The 20,648-nt window shown below is 38.0% G+C and overlaps 1 protein-coding gene across 1 annotated transcript in view; it reads right to left on the minus strand.

Moving 5' to 3' along the window:
* AQR (aquarius intron-binding spliceosomal factor) overlaps positions 1–20,648 on the minus strand; it is an 87,364-nt gene that overhangs the window by 45,790 nt on the left and 20,926 nt on the right. Inside the window, exons 7-15 of the mRNA XM_037133156.2 lie at positions 19,569–19,637; positions 18,218–18,318; positions 15,856–15,932; positions 12,528–12,592; positions 11,327–11,443; positions 9,187–9,300; positions 7,533–7,636; positions 4,251–4,353; positions 1,594–1,714 (exon numbers count right to left, since the gene is read on the minus strand). Of these exons, the coding sequence (XP_036989051.1) occupies positions 1,594–1,714; positions 4,251–4,353; positions 7,533–7,636; positions 9,187–9,300; positions 11,327–11,443; positions 12,528–12,592; positions 15,856–15,932; positions 18,218–18,318; positions 19,569–19,637 (871 nt within the window). The remainder of the gene's footprint in view (positions 1–1,593; positions 1,715–4,250; positions 4,354–7,532; positions 7,637–9,186; positions 9,301–11,326; positions 11,444–12,527; positions 12,593–15,855; positions 15,933–18,217; positions 18,319–19,568; positions 19,638–20,648) is intronic.

The raw sequence follows: 20,648 nt of genomic DNA on the forward strand, positions 1-20,648 counted from the left end.
ATGGCTATAAAAGCCAAGAAATAAACAGCCCCATTCAAGTAGAGGAAGGCAGTGGGGACTGGAAAGGGGCAATGGGAGGGTTCTGACGGTTACAAGGGTTTCACGGTATTTCCCTTACGATAACTAGTGAAGCCCCACATTTATATTGTGTGGCTTTCCCTATTTGTGTTTATTTTATCATTAAAAGCCTTTAAAAAGGCAAAGTTTCAGCAAGGTATTCTCTTAATTCTTACACTGTATTTTTCATATCTATCCCAGTTTTACACTTAGTTTCTCTCCTTGGGAGCCTCAAGCAGCTTGCACAATCATGTAGTAACAGCTTGATCTCTGCCTGTCTCACGGCATCAGATCCTCACGCACAGTCCCATCCGCGGCCAATGAGGAGCAATGCAAGATGGAGCCGAGTCTGCAAATAGCTGTGTTACATTCAACCATCTGGTAAGTAATATTGCTCTGAAATACTCTCCTTCTATGAAAAGTGTAAAGACTGAAATTCTGAGAAGTATTCTTTTTCACTTAAATTCATTAACCATGGGAATGAAAGAGAAGTAATACTTTATACTAAGCAAGATGTTTTAAACCAAGACCAACATCATTGAATAGAACCAACAGCTAGACATAAGACTGTTTACATGTTTAAGGACACATGAGCTCTTCATTAAAAAGACAAAATATTCCTAAGTGTTATGTACCTTTTATGGACTGATCAGTCAAAGAGTTAGATGCCATACATATACGGTCATAAATACTTTCAGCATGAACAATTTTCCCCACTTTGCAAAGTGGGGAAATAATATATTAACCATTGTCAGTACATTAGAAAGTAAGAAGACTGCCTATTCTGCAACCCAGAACAGTTTTAGTATGCTGTGTTTATTGGAGCTATGGCTCAGGACATAACTCTGAAGTTACAGTTTTACTTTTAAATAAATGTACCCATACTAGCAATGTCTTTAAAATAGCCACATTTCTTCTAATACTATTGTTCAAAACTTTTTTGAGATAGGTCTTCAAAATGTGTCTGAATGCACTTCGGCATACACTCAGAGGTAGCAAATTCTCATCCTTATAGGATGAATGAAAGCATATGGAAATGATCTGTTAAAACAGAGTGCTGAACAAACTAAGCAATATCATTCTGAATCAAAACTAAGGCTTTACTATTAACAAGTGACCATGCCTTTTGAGGGTGGTCATTACCTGGCTCTATAAGCAAGAAGGGCCTCCACAAAAGGCCTGGAAAAGCAAAGCACTGCCAAACAAAGCCTGTTCCGCTGGCACAGTGACCAGCTGCACTTCCTACACTCTCAGGTCTCCTCACAACACAACTAATTGTGCTACAGTCATGTTCCGCAGGATGACACACACACACACACACACACACACACACACACACGGACACACGGTTAAATTTAATAAAAATTGTTAATGCTAAGCATTCAAAATACAAAACAGCTTCTAGCTTCTTAAGTTGAACCTGAGGGTATCATAAAATTATCCCAACATATATAGCACATAGCAGTCTTTTCAGTTACATGTAAATTCTAAACTCAGTTTCACGACACACCTGGACTCTGTAATTCTTTACCGTACCTTCCCCTGAGTAGTACTCTGTTGGGACAATATTTTCATCCCAAATGATTTTCTCCGTTGGATACAAAGGCATCTGGTTCAACTGCTGAATCTGAGAAATTCGACGTTCATGACGAGATACCTAAAAGAACAGGTTCAGGCAGAAAGTTAGAAGCGTCTTTTTTTAATCAAAATAATTTATGGAGAAATTCACCAAAAGTATGGAATGAGATATTTCACATCTTGCAGTTACTGTAGCACTTAACAAGAAATGTTATTTCCTTTTTCCATTCTTTCCCCCCATAAACCACAGATGAACGAAACAGCAATGGTGACGGCCCCTGGGTCAGAGAGACGTGAGTTCCATGTCCGGTCCCTCTACTGACGAGCTGTGTAAAAGCCGGGCAAGTCACTTCAACCTCTCTGATCTTAGTTTCCTGTTTCCATGAAAAAGATAAAACGTCCAGCATTTCTCAGGTTTCTTATGAAAATAAAATGGAATACTGTAAAATAGCATCAAAGCACCCGGCACATGCCAAGACCTTAAAAACCACAGCACCCAGCACTGGTTTGTGTAAGAAAAAAACAGGAGCCCCCAGTCCTAGGTTATAGTGTTCACTCTTGTACTAACTTGCTAAACACTCTGGGAGAGTTTATTAACAAGCTGACGTCAGTCTAATTTATGAGAGAGTTGGACGCGGTGATCTCTATGTAAACTTGCATTGTTCATATTAGAGTGATTTATCTCAAATACTAAAATAAGTTTGTTGTCTAACTGACACATGCTGAAATAATGATATATATGAAAAACTTGTCACATTCTCTTTAAAAGAGATAGTATGGTTTTAGGAAAAAAGTAGTGGATATTATCTAAATAATATTCATATTTCAACCTTTTTAAAGGTTAGTTATTATTATTTTTATCAATGCTTGAGGACATGCTTATGATTTTAGAATGAGGGAAAGGAGAGAGGGAGGAAGAAAAACACTGATGTGAGAGAGAAACATCGATCAGTCACTTCCTATCTGAGCACCAACTGGGGACCCAAGGTGCAACCCAGGTATGTATCCCCGACTGAGAATCAAACCTGTAACCTTCGGGTTTATGGGACGGCACTCGAACTGAACCCCACTGGCCAGGGCCATATTTCAACTGTTTAATCGTGATTGGGAATTTTAGAAGAACCCAAAGCCTGAGGAAATCCTTTAGTAAAAGGATAAATGTAAGGTAATGCTGGAACACTATACTTTAAAAATGGTAGTGTTCTTTTTCACATAGTAATTTAAATTTTAAGGAATTACTATAAATCTCCAAAACCTGACTTACTACAGAAGATTTTACATTGTCAGGAAACAGGACGAGAGATTTTGAGAAAGCACTTGTGCTGAGACACCATAAAAAATGATTTGTAAGAAAGAAGGCAAAGACGGTGACCCAGGATACACATTTTATGTAAATAAATATGTCAGTAAGGTATTTTTCATATGTGCATCAGTTTAAAACCCTTCCCAAGAAACTCTCTCCAAATGGCACTAACACACCTGTCGCCAGGCTTTAAACACCTGCTACACAGTTTCCCATTACTACCCCAAAACTAGTATATCATCTTTCTTTCTACAGTAGGAGATTATATTCTATACCCTACTATTAGCTTGGAATACGAGTCACAAAACGGTGTGCCCACAATTGTTCCACAGGTGTAAAAAGTGCACGCATACATCCACAGTGCATGCTTGTATAGGATAGAAGTCTGAAACACACGAGAAACAACTCAGCCTTTTGGCTGTCAGCACACACAAAATTAAAACAAGCTATTATTTTTTGAGGGTGGCAAAAATTGGGATGACTCATAACATCCAATGTTGGTGAAAGCTTAAAGTGATGTACTTTAACATGCTGTTGGTGGGAGCACACACTTTCTGGAGGATAATATGGCTGCATCTTATATCTTTTAAATAGACACAGACAGGACCAAGAATAAACACAGGTGCAAGGAATGAGTGCATCACTATTTCTAATAGTGATACTGTAAACATCCTAAATTTTCATAGTATGGTTAAACACTCATCCATTTCATGAAATAGTTTACTGAAGTTAAAAATAAGGTACATCTCTTCCCTTCAATTCTGCTATGAACCTAAAAGAAAAAATAAAACTTGGAAAAAAAGTATTACTTTGAGAGTTAAAGCCATCATTTTCCCAAATGACTGAGAAATCCCTTACAATTCTTTAACCGCTAAGTTAGTGATAACTTTATTTCTAAACATCCCTGAGTTTTCTAGTGATAAAGGTTTGGCTTAATATTCAAAGTGCTGTATCCACATAACAGTGTGTAACTGTGACCTCTTAAAGGCAGGAACGGTGTCAGCCACCTCCATCCCCCCAACACCTGACTCCAGTGCCTGACACAGAAGCTTCTCATACATGTTTGCTTAGAATAAACTCGTGCCACAAAGCAGTTTTAAGAGGTAAAAAGACTTCAGAAAAGATATCCAAGAGATGAGAAAAGAAACTGGATAAAACCAAATGAATTAATATAATTTGCAAAGAAGAAATAACCTATCCAATATTTAGTCCGGAAAAAAAACCTATACCAATCAATCTACATTTTTAAGAATGTTTTGGATGGATAGGAAAAACCACATGCAAAATTCAAAGAACATTAATAGGTATTTACCAGCAATTCTAGAAGAAATTCTTTATCAAAAGTTGTGTCTTCAGTTGTAGGAAGAGTTGGTAACAAGCAGAGATATGATGCCACCTGGTGGAGTGTATTTGAACTGCAGAGTAGAGAATATTCAAATCAAAATTTTATTATTTTACTTCACTTCTGAAACATGTAATTTTATAGACTGTATAAAAAGTTTTACTTAGCAAATATAATCCTACAACATAGGTAGCAAATAGAAAATATCAGCAATGAAAGTAAAACCCCTAATACAGAGTTCTTAAAGTATCTCCTGAAAAACCTCTCGTGGTCCCTGAGATCCCTGCAGTGCGTCTGCAAGGACAAGCCCTTTTCATATCACTACCAAGACATCATTTTTTCCCACTGTTGGTCCATACACGGTGACGGTGCAAAAAACAACGGTGGGTTTACCACTGGCCTACACATCAAGGCAGGGGCACCGACCAGCACTGTAAGTGGCCACCACATTCTTCAGGCCACACGCAGTTTTTAAAACCTCTCAAAAACCCAGCTTAGGAATGTCCTTGGTGAAGCAGTTATTAAACTCAGACACCTGAGCACCTGTTTTTAAAAAACCTCGTGTGGCAGAACGGGAAGTGCACACTCTGTATGCAATGTTTACTTGACAGAACTGACAAATGACGATTATTCAGACTTGAATAAATGGCAAAAAAAATTTAATTTGAACAAAATAAACCTGTATTTTCAAGATAAACAACTAACAGTGTTTGTTGCCAAAGAGAAAATGTGAACTTCCAGGTGAGAAATTGGAATTTTGGAAAACTTGCATTTGCCACTATGAGCTTGACCGCTTTCTGCTCGTGGGTACCGTGCAGCCACCCAAGCACAGGTCCCTTACTCTGCCCCAGGCCCTGGTGACCGCTCGTCTGTTTGCAATCTCTGTGACTGCTTTTCCCCGAAGGTCAAGTGAGTCACTGCGCAGCCTTCTGACACTGCTCACTTTCACTAGCATAATGTATCTGAGATTCACCCACATTGTTGTATCGTTTCAGTGTTGAGTAGTATGAGTGGTTCTTTTTATTGCTGAATAATATTCCATTATAGAGATGTATCACAGCATGTTTATTCGTTCTCCAGTTAAAGGATATTTGTGTATTTCAGTTTTGGAGAACTGTAAATAAAACCACTATACACATTTCTGTATAGGTTTTTTCTGTGAAAGTCAGTTTTCATTTCTCTTGGGAATGTCTGTGAGAACACTACAAGTGCATGCTTAACTTTACAAGAAACAAGAAACTGTCAAACTTCTCCAGTATCACTACCACTCTGAATTTCCATCAGGAATGTATAATTTCATTTATATGTGCACTCTTTAAAAAAAAAAAGCTCATAGATACGAAGCACAGACTGATGGTTCCCAGGGCGGGACGGGAGTCAAAAGACGCAAACCCAGTTGAACAGGTCGCGGGGATGCACGGTGCAGCACGGCGGTACAGGCAACAGCACTGCACTGCACGTTAGAAAGTTGCTAAGAGAACAGATGTTAAAAGTTCTATCACACAAAAAAAAAATTCCCTAACTATGGCGACAGATGTTAACTACATTTGTTCTGGTGTTCACTCTGAAATACATACAAATATCAAATCATTATGTTGAATTTTGAAACTAAATAACGTTGAATGTCAATTATACCTCAATAAATTTTTTTAAATGTTAGGGTTCAGAAAGCAGACTACGTATTTGTCCCTTACTTGCTCTGTGACCTAGACAAATTAAATGAACTCTTCCGTGCCTCAGGGACTCTCTGTGTGATGGGATGCTTACTCCTCTGGAGTGGATGTTTTCAGGATTAAGTTATTTACATACTTAACACAGTGCCTACCATATAGCAAATAAATGCATGTTATTATTACTATTTTTAAAAAATATATTAGCAGATAGCAAAGTGACAGAGAGTACTACTAATTTCATAAATTTTAAATGTGCAAAAATCTTCCTAAGACATACCTCTAATGTTACACGCAGCAGTCCCCACATCTTAGCCATGGGGGACATTTTGCAAACCCCCCTCCCCCGCCACTGGGCATCTGAAACCTCAAACAGTACCGAACCCTGTACATACTATGTTTTCCCCTCTACACACATACGTTTCATCCTTAATCAACTTAACCTCTATCAGAAACGTGGCAGCAGCTTCTTCATCAGCAATGCCACCTTTCCAGTAACTTTTACATTTCAGTCCAAACCGATTCCTGAATGTGTGTGACTGTCCCTTACTTGCAGTGAATGTCTTGGTGTCATTCATTGCTAGTCTCTGTACAGGCTCAGTGCTTTCTGGCACAGCGATCGAACACATTTCTGTTTGTGTCTCCCACCCACACATTTAGTGTGTGTGCTGCTGAGGCGAGCACTCTTCCACCCATAAACTTCATGCTTTTTCCATCTTAACTAAGCATTTATCACGCACTGTGGCCATAAGTTTTGCAGTTTGTGATGCAACAGCAATACTAGCTTATGAATATTTTTCCTTCTTTAGTTTCAAGATTCACAATTTCAAGGTTGAAGATTCATTCTTACCTCAGATCTTAGCAACCTTAGCACACACTTTCTTATTAAACCAAGGAAGCACTTCATGGCTTCTCTTTGGCACCTAAATTGCCAGCATCACTACTCTTGTATTTTGGGGCCATCAGTAAAATAAGAAAAGTAAATAAGGATTATTTAAACACATGCCCTGCAATACTATAACAGTGAATCTGGTTACCAAGGTGGCAACTAAGGGACTAATGGGCAGGAAGTGCATTAGTCTCTCTGGGACTTTGTCCAGCAGAGAGACGCTGGACAAAGTGGTGATTCACGTCCCGGGCAGGATGGAGCGGGACAGTGTGCAATTTAAAACTGATGAGCTGTTTATATAGCTGGAATTTTCCATTTAATATTCTTGACCACAGAGAACCACAAATGACTGACACTGCAAAAAGCAAAACCGTGGCCACAGCGGAAGCTAGTGTATGATGAACATTTTTTATTTCTGTTGTATGTATTTTATGACTGATTGGATACCAGTTTTATGCTCAATTCTAAGAAAAATTTAAGATCTAGGAAAACTGCATGTTATGTAAAATACAAATTTTACAAAAAAAAAAGAAGATGGATCATTACATACTAAACCAAAGATACCAAATGCTAGAGAGAAGCACTAGTTCTAGTTGTCAATAAATAGGGTAACAGTGAGGTTTATCTGAAGTGGTACAAAAATGCTTCAAAGAAAGAAAGTTGAAATTCAGTTTTCCTTTCATGTCACTTTACCTAAGAGGGCCAAAATACTTGACCAAGGACTCCCGGGTGTCTACTTCTGCCACGTTTGAGAGGGCAAAATCATAGAGTTCAGGAAAATGTGCAAAAGCAGCTCTCTAGAAAAGAAAAGCAAAAAATTTTTAAACATCAATAATTAATGTATATCTGTTAATACAATCGAATACAATTTATATACTCTATTATGAAAATATTTTTTAAATATTAATAGACTTATACATGCTCCTCACATGTGACCTCTGCCTTATTGAGCCAGAAGTATTCAATACAATGGGGAAAAACTAGAATTCTCCTGGCAGGAACGGAGAAACAGAGTCAATGCCTGGTTTCTTATTTCTAAGCTTGTACTGTGAATATACAGGAAAGTCAGCTTCTCTGACATGAGGGAGAAAACAAAACATTTTATTACCAAGAACTGGCCTAACTAAACTAAAAGTTTTAGTTTTCAAGGAAAATTCCCAAGAAAGAGATAGCTTGAAGAGGGGCTCAAAAACATAGTGTGCTGTGTCCTGCTTTATGTTGAACTTTGAAAAGAGCCTCTCAGGGTACCAACGCCAACCAACATAGAGTTAAGCTCCAAGAAAACAGAAACAGCAACATTATGCCGATTTGATAGGAAAATGTGAGATAACATCCCTAGTCTTCCTTGATGCCCTTCTGACAGAGAAGATCCGAAGTTTTCATGTACCCACAGAGTACCATGCAGAAGGGGGCCAAGGTTACAGATGAGCCTGCCACAGATTACTACAGGCAATGGCAAAATGACCATGCATCCCACACCTGATGGGCGAGCTAAGCTAGAAAATGAATGAGAGTCAGCTTGCAGTTCACTGTCAAGATCAAAGTCAGCGCCTCCTCACTAGGAGACAGCCAAGCCCCTCGTGAGCAATCATCATGACTTGTCTGTGCTGGCAGAACAGACCACACACCCAACCAGCTACGGTCACTTCGAGGGCCGAGGCAGGACACAAACAAGAGTAATGCTCTGAGACAAGCAAGACGACGTCTGAGCTCGGACACTGTGAAGGTCATTCCTCTCGCAAACTAGGAGGCTATTATCCTAGTGTCTCCAGGCACCCCAATGCCACCCGGGGAAAAGGAGGACAAGCAGAGACTCCTTGGGAGACAGTAGAAGTGATTATCAAAGAAAGGTGAACTGAAGTCTGACTGCGTCTTTACTTTAAGTAAATGCCTTCTTAGAACAGGGAGAACTGAATCACTTCACACTGGCAATGAAGGCCTCACTCTGCCACCGGAGAAGACAGAGCTCAGGAGGAGGACGAGGTCACAGAACACAGAGGCACTTCTCGTCTGAGCTGTACCGGTCAAGTCCATTACCTGTGTCTATCTCTAAAATGCATGAAACGTTCACACTACTTAGTCATATGTTAATATGGCTTCTTTCATGAAACAAAACTGATGTTTAAATGCACTAAACTGGCCCAGTAACTAATTTCTGAGTATCAAATATTCACATACCGATTCTCAGAATGAGGCCTAGGAAAGAAAGCACTTTTTTAATGCACTCGAAATTCAAGATGAAAACTGTGTTAAATTAATACCTCTTCTATTTGTACTATACGAATCCTAACTATTCATGACCTGACTTTATGGAGCAGAAGCAAAGGCTATAAAGCATCTCGATTACCTGCAGGGAAGTGATTCTATCGTAGTGAATTGTAGTCATCTCATTCTCTGTCAGTGCATTCCCCGTCTGGTCATTAATCTCGAAACCAGTATAGAACTTAAGCATGTCCAGTAGCTGAAAGGAAATATTTAAATTAATAAACTGTGCAAGCACAAAAGCACAAACATTATTTATTTAAAATAATAAACAAGTACATTTACTTTCTCAGAGGTTCTGAAAAAGTCTGTGATATGAACAGTGCAACAAACATTTCAGAACATATGCAAATGCAGTCTCATTTCTGTGGGAACAGATATGCCTGTGCCTCGTGAATAAATTAAATCTGTATCATATACATGTTCTACTTATTCAGAGAAGAACTTAAACTCCAATCCCCAAAATAAAGAGACATTAAGGATCTAATCAAAGGAAGCCAATCATTTTAATGAAAAAAATCTATCTGCATTACTGCAAATTTCTAGAATTATATCACTACAGGGAACCCCCGAGGTCTTTTCCTTACGCCGCTGAAGAGTTTTGGAATTCGGGATTGGAGACACTCTTCTCTACATGCTGCTTCAATGGGGGAAATCAGCGAGGTGGGGAGAGCTAAACGGTCTACTCCTCTGCTCAGTCCCTGTGGCCACCAGGGCCCTTTCTCTATGTGACTGTCATTCCTGCTGTTAATGGAGGCCTGCTGTCCCCTGCGGTGGTCGCATCAACACAGTTCACTGGTGACCTTCCCCCCGAATCTCTATTACTCTTAATGCTACTCTATGGCATAGCAGATATTAGAATTTTAAGATATTTTAATATGAGTCAAATCGCTGGGATTTAATAAGAGAATGAGATAAAAAAGGAATGCTCACAGATACAAGATAAAAGAAGACTTATTGGGTTGGCCAAAAAGTTCATAGTTTTTTCCGTACGATGGCTCTAGCAGTGCTTAGTTGTCTTTAACTTCATTCGAAACAATTCTGTTAGACTGCATTGTGACAGCTGTCATATCAGCATACATTTAAAAAAACTTATCAAAATTGGTGAATTTTTGTGCAGCCATTTAAATATTGTAGTTGGAAGAAAATATGCAATATTTTCTGTGTATTATGCTTTCTTACTTCAAAAAAGGTAAAAAAGCAACTGAAATGCAAAAAAAGATTTGTGCAGTACAAAAAGTGGTTTGTGACGTTTCCTGGTACCATTGACAATTCAGCCAAATAACTCTTTGCTGTGGGGCTGTCTAATGCATCGGAGGGTGTTTAGCAGCACCCCTGGCCTCTACCTACTAAAAATATCCAGATCAATAAAGTTATTGGTGAAAATGAAACATGTATCTTTTATTTTACAGAAAAAACTACATGGACTTTTTGACCAACCCATGTAATATCTAAACACATGAAAACTGTATCTCTAACTATGACCTTATTTAAAGGGAACTCTGTTAGAAGGCTTTTCTTTCGGATGACATTACAGGACGTGCAAAACCCTAATAATGCATCTTCCTATCCAAGTTAGCAAACAGAGCATAAACATCTCTACGCTGTCAGCTGCCTGTCGCCACCTCATGGAAGGAGAGCCATGGAATTAGGGCACCATTCACTTGAAATGAACGCTCATCATCTTTTATGTTGCACAGTGGTTATGTGAGCTACATCACCAAACTTTACAGAATTTAGTAAGATTATAATAAGGTCACATATGATTAACAAAAGGTTGTAATATATCAGTATTAGAGGCTACCTATATAAGAATGCATTCATTCTGTTGTTTTTTAAGATTTTATTTCTTTGTTTTTAGAGAGAGGGGAAGAGATGCAAAAAAAGAGGGAGAGAAACATCAATGTGAGAAAGAAACACTGACTGGTTGCCTTACACTGAGGACTGACACAAAATCTGGGCATATGCCGACTGGGCACCAAACTGGAGACTTTTTGCTTTGTGAGATGAAGCCCAACCAACTGAGCCACAACATTCAGGGCAAAAATGCATTCATTTTGTACATTAAGACTTGATTTTACTTAAAAATGAACAATTAAGAATTTTCATTATTCAATTCGATATAAAGCAAAATTACTTTGGGTAATTTTGGTACTCTCAGTTGCAAGGGAAAGATCAATTTAGAAATAAGAACAGTAAGTCATGTTCAGATACATAATGCTCACCTGGGAAAAAAGATGGCCATCCTCTTCCCTATGAACAAGATTGGAAAGGGAACAGTGAACCAAAAGGTGGCTGTCATCCAGGATGGTATTAAACCAGCGCCTTGTGGGGAGTAGGGCCTAGAAAAACATAAATACCACTGCGGTAAGTTTGTGGGTTTTCTCCAGCTAGAGATGAAAATCACTGATACGAAAATGTCAATCACATCCAAAGTACCCTCCAGTCTCCTGAAGACATCGTGCACAAGGCAAGGTCCATGTTGTAAATGAAATCAGTGTTATTACTTCTCAAAAAATACAGCACTGAAAAAAATCCCGGATGTCTCAGCCAGTAGTTTTCAAACAAAACCCTGTATGAAATCCCAGTGTGTACTGTGTGTAGGTTTAAAAATGGAGCTGCTTTGAGAAAAAAGGGAGTGAGGAACCCTGAGTGGAGACCTCTCTTCCATTTCCCACATCCCCCTACAGTGGCCAGCAAGACGATACAGCGAAACTGTACCACTCAGCTGGAAAAACACTAATGTAGTCAGACACCCTCATTCTGTAGGTGAGGTTACGGAGATCTTCAGTGGTTATAAATCAGTCACTGGCTTGAATGAAGATCTCATAAATGACTGCTACTCCAACACTCTAATCCTCATGTCAAGAAACCACCCTACCTTTCCTGATAGGAACAAACAAAGGATTTCTTTCAATTTCCTTCATTAAAGAGGGAAAGGAAATAAATTCAATCTGAACTACAGCAACTCTGCATCTGAACTTTCCATCAAAATCTTTTACCTACTAGTCTGAAATCTTTTTTTTAAATCTTAATTTAAAAAATTGACAAGAGCAGCTATATCTTTCTTCATCAATGACAGTAGGCAAATTTTAAAAAGTGAGATTATTTAAGAGATGGCCATGACTTCGGCCACTGTTTAAAGCTCTGTGAAGGAGCACTGAAATGTGACAGGAAACAAACTGCCATTGCTTGTCTTAAGCTGTACCAAGAACCATTTTTCCTACAAACTGTAGCCATCAGAAAGCTTCAAGACTCTATTGCTTTTGACTTGCTTCTCTAAGACACCTTGAAAGGTGTCTTTTATCACCTCTGACTGCAAAGGCCAGTCAGAGGTGATAAAAAATATTTTGCATATAATCATATGCTTAATCTTAGCCTCCTTAAAATGACTGTGTAATAGTAAAGTAACGACACATTTCTTACCTCTAGATCAATCATAAGTTCAATGAATCTTTCACAGTAATGAACTTTGTCCATAGTGACAGGTTCTAGACATAACAGAGAAAACAGGTTAGAATTTCTTACTTAGGTTAGTGCGTGGCACTATATTCTAAAATTGGCAGTTATTTAAATAAGATCACTTGTTTCTTATTCATCAAGATTGAACTATGATCAGAGTAAGGACCTCCCATAGATTTCACGAAAAGGCAGGCCTTCTTATATCTGGTTCTACGAATATGAGAAAATGAAAACTTGCATCAGAAATATTATAAAAAGAAGATTTGCAAAAACATTTTAGTGTTAACTTTTAAAAATCTATAATAATTAGATTTTTAAAAAACGAGATATAAAAGCTAGAAAGGCAGTTCTTTATTAATTCTTGCCCCACTTTTCATATTGTCTTCACATACTAAGCTTCTAGAGCTTTTAAAAAATACTGTATTTATTTACTTTTAGAGAGAGTTGAAGGGAGAAAGAGAGGGAAAGAAACATCAATGTGTGGTTGCCTCTTGTGCATCCCCAACTGGGGACCCGGTCTGCAACCCAGGCATGTGCCATGACTGGGAATTGAACCAGTGACCCTTTGGTTTGCAAGCTGGCACTCAATCCACTGAGCCACACCAGTCAGAGCTAGAACTTCTTTATATGCATAAACACATACATATATGTGTACACGTGTACATACAAAGATACCTTAGAATGCATTAAAAAATGGGTGGGAAAGATATACACCAAACTAATTAAAGGGATATTTCTTATGACTTTTTTCCCCACTGTGCATGTATTCCTTTTGACATTAAAATGTCAATGACACAGAGCAACAAATATTTTTTAAATCACTATCTTATATTATTCATGAGCATTAATGTACTGTTTTAAAAATTTTACAGTTTTGCTTTTAAATAATTACAGTGTAGTGACATGATATTCTTTCGGAGTACAAGTCCCTCATCTCCCAACCCCCATACCAGGAAATGGTTTACCATTTTACCACCTAAAACTGTCCAGCCAAGATTGTTTCAACCAAAAAGGAGGTAATTTCAGGGTCCCTACTGCTCCTTAATCTAAGAACTCCCAGCTACAATTAATGCAGCATTCGCTAGGCATGTAGAAGGCACACTACAAATGCTTAAATAAACCCATTTATTGAATTTATTTCTGGTTTACAGGAAAAGGGAAGGCTTTATATGATGAAAAAAGACAGATACTTTTGTGACCAGTATATGGAAATGTTAACTGGAACTTTTCCATGTATTCAGTATTTTTATTTATAGGTTGAGAGAGTTATTGGCAATGGCTTATTTACAGTTTGAATATGATGCTTGGCACTCAACTTCTGCGCTCTGGCAGATAAAGCTGCGTGTTTTTAAATTATGTGGCCCAACTGGGCGTATTGTTTAGAGCTGAAAGCTTGTTATTCCAATTTCAGACATCAGTACATCCTATCATTGGCTTAACATGTACTGTGTTCTTTTCCTTCCTTCTGACAGCAACCCTGGCATCTGAGATCATCTACACAGACTTCCTTTACAGCAACTGATAGAGACATGTTGTTTTTAATGACCCTGCACAATGGAACTACAATTCTTCTTATTCTTTTAAAAATCAGTTTTCTGTTTCCCAACTATATAATCTATCTATCTTTATATCCCTCTTAAACCCACAGTTTTCAACATCTTGTTTCTTCCTTTGCAGCAAGTTAATAAATCTTCATCAAAACTCAAGATCAATCTAAAATATTTTCTTTTCTGACAATACAGAAATACAATGGCAACAGTTAGTAAATAAAATTACTGCAGGCCCTTATGTCGTTGTTATTTGACTATCAAACCTTTCTAAATGACAAAGGTAAACATTCTATAGCTAGAGGCATCAATTTTTATGACCTAATTATTACATATATTTGTAGTTCTAAGCACTCATTATTACTGATTGCTGCAAGAAAACCAAATCTAAGTCCTCTTAACTGAAAGATTTAAATATTAATAATTAAGTGACTCAGATTGTAAGCAAATGATATTTGTTCTCTATACTGACGATGACAGTAATATGCCTCTATTTATAACATTAGTACTCTGCCTCACTGAATTCTAGGCATGATTTTCAGTTGTAAAATATTATTTGGAGGGTCAGCATTTACAAGTAATTCTACTGTACTTTTATTTTTTTAAAAGCAGGATCTTTCTTAATGTTTAACTTTTTAGTGTTAGCTACACATTTATTACAATACTTGTTAATCTTTTTAAAAGATTTTATTTATTTATTTTTAGAGAGAGAGGAAGGGAGGGAGAAAGAGAGAAACATCAATGTGTGGTTGCCTCTCACGTGGCCCCCACTGGGGACCTGGCCCGAAACTCAGGCATGTGCCCTGACTGGGAATCGAACTGGCGACCTTTTGGTTCGCAGCCCGCACTTAGTACACTGAGCTACACCAGCTAGGGCTCTACTGTACTTTTTCGTTTAAATAAAGCTACAATCTTTGATGCAAGAATAGAATTATGTTACATCTATAGAGCTGTTTTAGATTACATTTCAGTAAAGGATAAGACATTATTAACCAATGACATCTCTTACATAGCATATATACACCTTTAAGTAAACAATATTCTATTTGCATTCACAAATGTTTATATATAAAAATCTTGTAAAACCAGCATAAAATAACTGGCCCTGCTTGACATGTAAGCATATAACACACACACACACACCCCAATCTATAGTATACACACACATATATATCTGTATAGAGTATGATCATGATATGTTTTAAAGTGTATACTCTCCATAGTATAAACTTACATTGGTTTCATCAATAAATGGGGGCCACAAAGGAGGGAAATCCTTTCCATTTTGTCTTGTACCTTATACCTGAAAAAACACTCTCTTCCTCTGCAGACAGCATGTGATGTCACTTGAAAACACTGTTCAGCACAACAGTGCAAATGCCCTGCGGACAGGGTTTCTCACTATCTCCTTTACCACTCTGTCCTGGCTCCTTTGTTCAGGACCTGGGTCTTACAGGAAACTCAAAAAATATTTACTAAATAAATGACTTATTTACTGAATAAGTAAATTTCATTACATGAAATAAATGTTTATTTACTGAAATAAACATTTCAACAACCCTGCTAATGTCTCCAATATATGTGAATTTCACATTCAGACTGGTAATATATTTGAAAAGGGGAGGACACGCACTTTGTCATTACAATTTAAAATTATTCTAAGAGCAGTTTTTGGAGTAAAACTTATTAAGCTCTATAGGTGCATCTAAATAACTTCACAAATAAGCCGGGTAAAAGATAGTTACCAGAAAGTGGGACTGATTTTAGCACAGAGATAAACTTCTGGATTAGTTGTGAAAGGAATCTTCTTTCTTGATAAGCTCTAAAATCAAAGATATAACATTGGTCAATTATTTTGAAAAGTAAATATTTCAAAAGTAAAAAAGGTTGAACAAGCCTTTCTTACAATGTCGAAATATTCCATTTTTCTTCTTCTTATGTCAAATAAATAGGCAGGTACTGCATGCTTCAAAAATTCTTGCGGCACACCCATTGTAAATTACTGCGCTAAACTACTGTAACATTTAATCTAACCATTGTTGGGTTTCGAATTCACAAGAAAGCACTGTGGCCTAAAGCAGTGGGTCTGGAAAAACGTTTAGAAGGTTACCCTTCAACCAAATGGAGTGCAGGGAAAGGGCACCCAGGGAAGGAAGATTTTTAAGAAACAATGAACAGACAAGTGCAGTGACTGGGGAGAGTCACAAGAAATGGCTGGAGGTTTCCGAGTGCCACTGGGAGGAGTTCAGAGTTTACCTGTGGGAACTAGGAAACCACTGAGAGCTTCTGAGTAGGAATACGACAAAACAAACACAGTTTTCTATGAGGATGGCTAGTCAGGCTCATTATTGTAGGAAATCTAGAAGAAACATTGGATAGGAATTTATTATAGTGGTTTAGTCATGAGGCTTGCTACACAAGGGGAACCCCCAAACCCTGGAATTTACTTATCAGATATTGGTTATTTATTCTTGCACATTTAAACTTCAGTCACCTTCAAAGTACTCTCTATCCGATACAATACACCTATGGAGACTTTTTCCACTGCTCAAAACAGTTTTGAATTCATTGATTTTGATGCCCTTTAGTGCTTCTGCTGTTTTTTGTTTCACTCTTCCACAACTGCAAACCTTTGTCTACAAGGAAATTTTTCATCCAGGGAAACAAAAAACAGTTGCTCAGGCTAGATTGGGTAAATATAGAAAGTGGGGCAAAGAAGTCATGCCATTTTTGTTCAAAACCTGCTGAACACCCAGGGTGGTATGGACAGGTGCACTAGTAAATCCCCCATCATGAAATGGCAAACGTTTGAAAGAATCTTTAAAAAAATTTCACGGAAGCCAGAGTCTCTCACGAGACCACCAGCTGGTGCACTGACACAGATGGGTTGCTAGAACACTCACTTAGTGGGGGAAGCCTGTCTACAAGGGGCCCACCCTCCAGAAGATAATCCTGGTTTTTTGGGGTCCCTCCCCTGGTAAAAGCCTCAATCAGACAACAGCAGTGTGAAGAGACAAAAAAGAAGATGAAGGACAAAAGGTGAATTCAACAGGACTGGCTGACTGGGCACAAACAGCTAGTGAGAAAATTAGTGGGCCAAGCCAAGTGGCTAAAAGAATTCAAAGGAACTGGGCAGACAGGGAGTTTGGGAGGAAAAAACAATGAGTATTATTTGGTCAAGCCAAACTGAACTTCATGGCAATGCATCCCAACATAAACGTCAGGGACATAGAGATTTAAAGGTAAGTCACGTTGAGGTAATAGAAAGAGGGTTCATTTTTTAAAAGTACTCAGGTGACGCAAAGATATCATGTAATTAGTCCAAAAGGAGTGGAGAAAAGCAGTTAAATGTGGAGAAAGAAAAAGGATTATTGCTGAAACAGTGATGGAGTAAATGAGGCAAAAGCACAATCAGACCACTGAGCCTCAGACAGAAAGAAACCTCTCCAGGGGTGCAGATCCTTCCCCTGGGTCCCACCAACAGAATTCCCCTCGATGGACACCTGCTACCAGACTTTTATCCAATCGCTAATAATCACTATTAAAATAACCCCAAACCCCCACCTGTTTCTTTAATCTTTACACTTGATTTTTCTCCTTTGCATGTATCACCATCTAATACACTATACAATCCATCTGTGTATTGCTGTCTTCCCTGACTAAAATGTAAGTTCCACAAGAGCAGGAACTCCTTTCCATTATGTGCTTTGCTATGCTTCCTATTCCCGCAATAGCATAGGGCATAATAATAAATACTCAATATTTGTTGAATGAATGAATTGTATACGGTTGAAATGTATACAAATCATTGTTAAGAATGAGGGAGTAAGAAAAACAAAAAAAAAGTTAGAGTGATAATAGCCTGAAGATTGTAGAGAAAACTGTGAACCATCCATGAGAGACAGACTATAAATGACAGGCAGGGAGATCACTGATATATTTATCTCCGGGCCAGAGAGAAAAGAAAGAAGAAAAAAGTGGTAAACACACTTCCGAACCACACATTTGGTTCAGCACTCTGTAAAGGCACTAACACACCAGTCCGCATCATCTAAGACCCACACCCAGCATAATAAACTAACAGGGAACGAAGCTTTGGCAACATACTGTTCTCTTGCTTTTGGATCCATCTTTTCATCATTCTTCTTAATCAAGTTCCAGAATTTTCGTAGCTTAGGTGTCTTTTTTAATTCTAATTCCAATCGTGCCTGAAAGAATGGTAAGATATTAAATCACCAGTGACCTCACAGCTAACAAGCATAAAGATTAGATCAACAATTGGTTTCCTAATCTATGAAGGCCACACAGAGCAATGGGATAAAACCTGAAAACTAAGAAACCCAACAACTATATTTTTTAAAGCTGTTCAATTCTAAAACTAGTTAACAGGAAAACTAAGACAAAGGAAACTGCCTTTCTAGTCAAGATTTTAAGCTCAGTAGTCATTTAAATTCCTTTCTTATTTCTAAAATTAATTTCATTGTGAAAAATATGAACATTAATACTTATGAGCAAAAATGATTGAAAAAGTTTGAAAAATGAGTCTGAAACAATGAACATAAAACAGATATTACAAGTAAACGAGGTAATGTCCACATCCCTATATTCTTTCGTATGGCACTTACAGTTTTTAACTTACTACTAATTATTATGTGTCTGCTTTCATTCTCATCAAGTGGTACCTGTGAATGAGCTTGCATATCTAAGTGTCTGCAAAATCACTTTCATGCTGGAAGTGGAATACTGAATAAAGTATTATAGTTTTAACTGTACTCACTAAGACCTGTTAATCTGACCTTGATACCAGTAAGTATTTCTAATAAGGATCTGATGAAAAAATGAAGTCATCAATGTTAAACACGATCCCCACACCTTCTCCTACAGCTTTTTGTATATTCCAATCCAGGAAAATAAAAATTCAATTTTGTACTGAGTTTCATCCAAAGACATAATAATAAACCATATTTTTGCTAAATTAAGGCCCTTCTATAAGAGCTCAATAGATATTACCTTATTTCACCTTACAAAACTAAAATTAGGTAAAATATATATTAATTTGCAAGTAAGAAATTTAAAACCAAAAAACTAGCCCTGGCTGACGTGACTCAGTGGATTGAGTGCTGGCCTGCAAACCAAAGGTTCCCCAGTTCGATTCCCAGTCTAGGGCACATGCCTGGGTTGTGGGCCAGGTCCCCACTAGGGGGCGTGCAAGAGGCAATCACACATTGATGTTTCTCTTCCTCTCCTTCTCCCTCCTTTCCCCTCTCTAAGAATAAATAAACGCAATCTTAAAAAAAGAAACTCTAAAAAACTACATCTATGATTGAATTAATGCACAGTAAATAGATAATTTCTTTTAAGCAGGTAAGAGGATTTTTGCTACCATTTTATATTAAAGCTACATAGTCCAAAACCACGTTTCACCTATATATGCAGGTTTCTGAAATTAGATACTTACAGGCTGTAAGCCCATCCACATTGGGAGGGAGATAAGCTGCTGTACTTGACTTCGTATCAAGTCTACTTCCTGTTTAAAACACGAAGAAAACAAGTCCATAAACAGAGCAGCATTTTAACCTGTCTTTACATATGCCTTTTTAAGTTCTGGAGGAAGAGGGGTGTGAGGGTGAAATATGCCGCCAATACTTCCAAGTTAATGATACTGTAATATTAAGAAGTTCAATAGTTTATTTAAAAAGATATAATCAATCCTCATTATTTGCAAATTCTGCATTCAGGAATTCATCTCCTTGAGAAACGTACTTGTAACCCCAAATTCAATACTCCTCACACTTTCACAGCCATTCACAGCTCACGGCAGTGAAAACTGAACTGCCCAACATGCACGTTTTCAGCTCTGCCTTCCTGTTTCGGCTCTTCTATAGAGAAGTGTCATGGTCTAGTGCAGGGGTGTCGAACTCACTTTCACCGGCAGCCACGTCGTCAGCCTTGTAAGTTGCCTTCAAAGGGCCGAATGTAATTTTAGGACTGTATGAAAGTACAGTCCCCTAACAGTTAACAGTTAAGTCCTAACTTCTTAACAGTTAAGCCAGAGCTTGGTGCTGCTGCCTGCTAGAAACAAGGTGCCAGGCTGCTTAAAACAAGGTGAGAGGACAGGATTCGGCCTGCGGGCCTTGTGCTTGCCACCTGTGGTCTGTTTAGTGCCCCTTTTTCACATTTTTGTGCTTTCTGTTGGCTTTGTTATTTAAAACGGCCCCCAACCACAGGGCTGAAGTGTTGGTCAGTGTGCCTGGCTCAAGGAGGCTGTGATGTGCCTTACATGAAAATGTGTGTTATTTAAAGTTTGTTCAGATGTAAGTTGTAGCACCGTTTGCCATGGGTTCAACATTAATGAATCAACAATATATATTATGTAAAGTGTCTTTAAACAGAAACACGTATAAAACAAGTATGTATTGATTGGTTGATGAAAATGTTAACTAGAAAGGCTTGCTGATCCTAATAATCCTATAATATTCCTTAGGAGCAATGGTTCAATTTTGGCTTATTCAGTGTCCGCGGCTTTAAAGAACTACCT

The sequence above is a fragment of the Artibeus jamaicensis genome, unplaced genomic scaffold, assembly GCF_021234435.1.
Source record: "Artibeus jamaicensis isolate MK-2021 breed Jamaican fruit bat unplaced genomic scaffold, CSHL_Jam_final contig_1132, whole genome shotgun sequence".
Taxonomy (NCBI): Eukaryota; Metazoa; Chordata; class Mammalia; order Chiroptera; family Phyllostomidae; genus Artibeus; species Artibeus jamaicensis.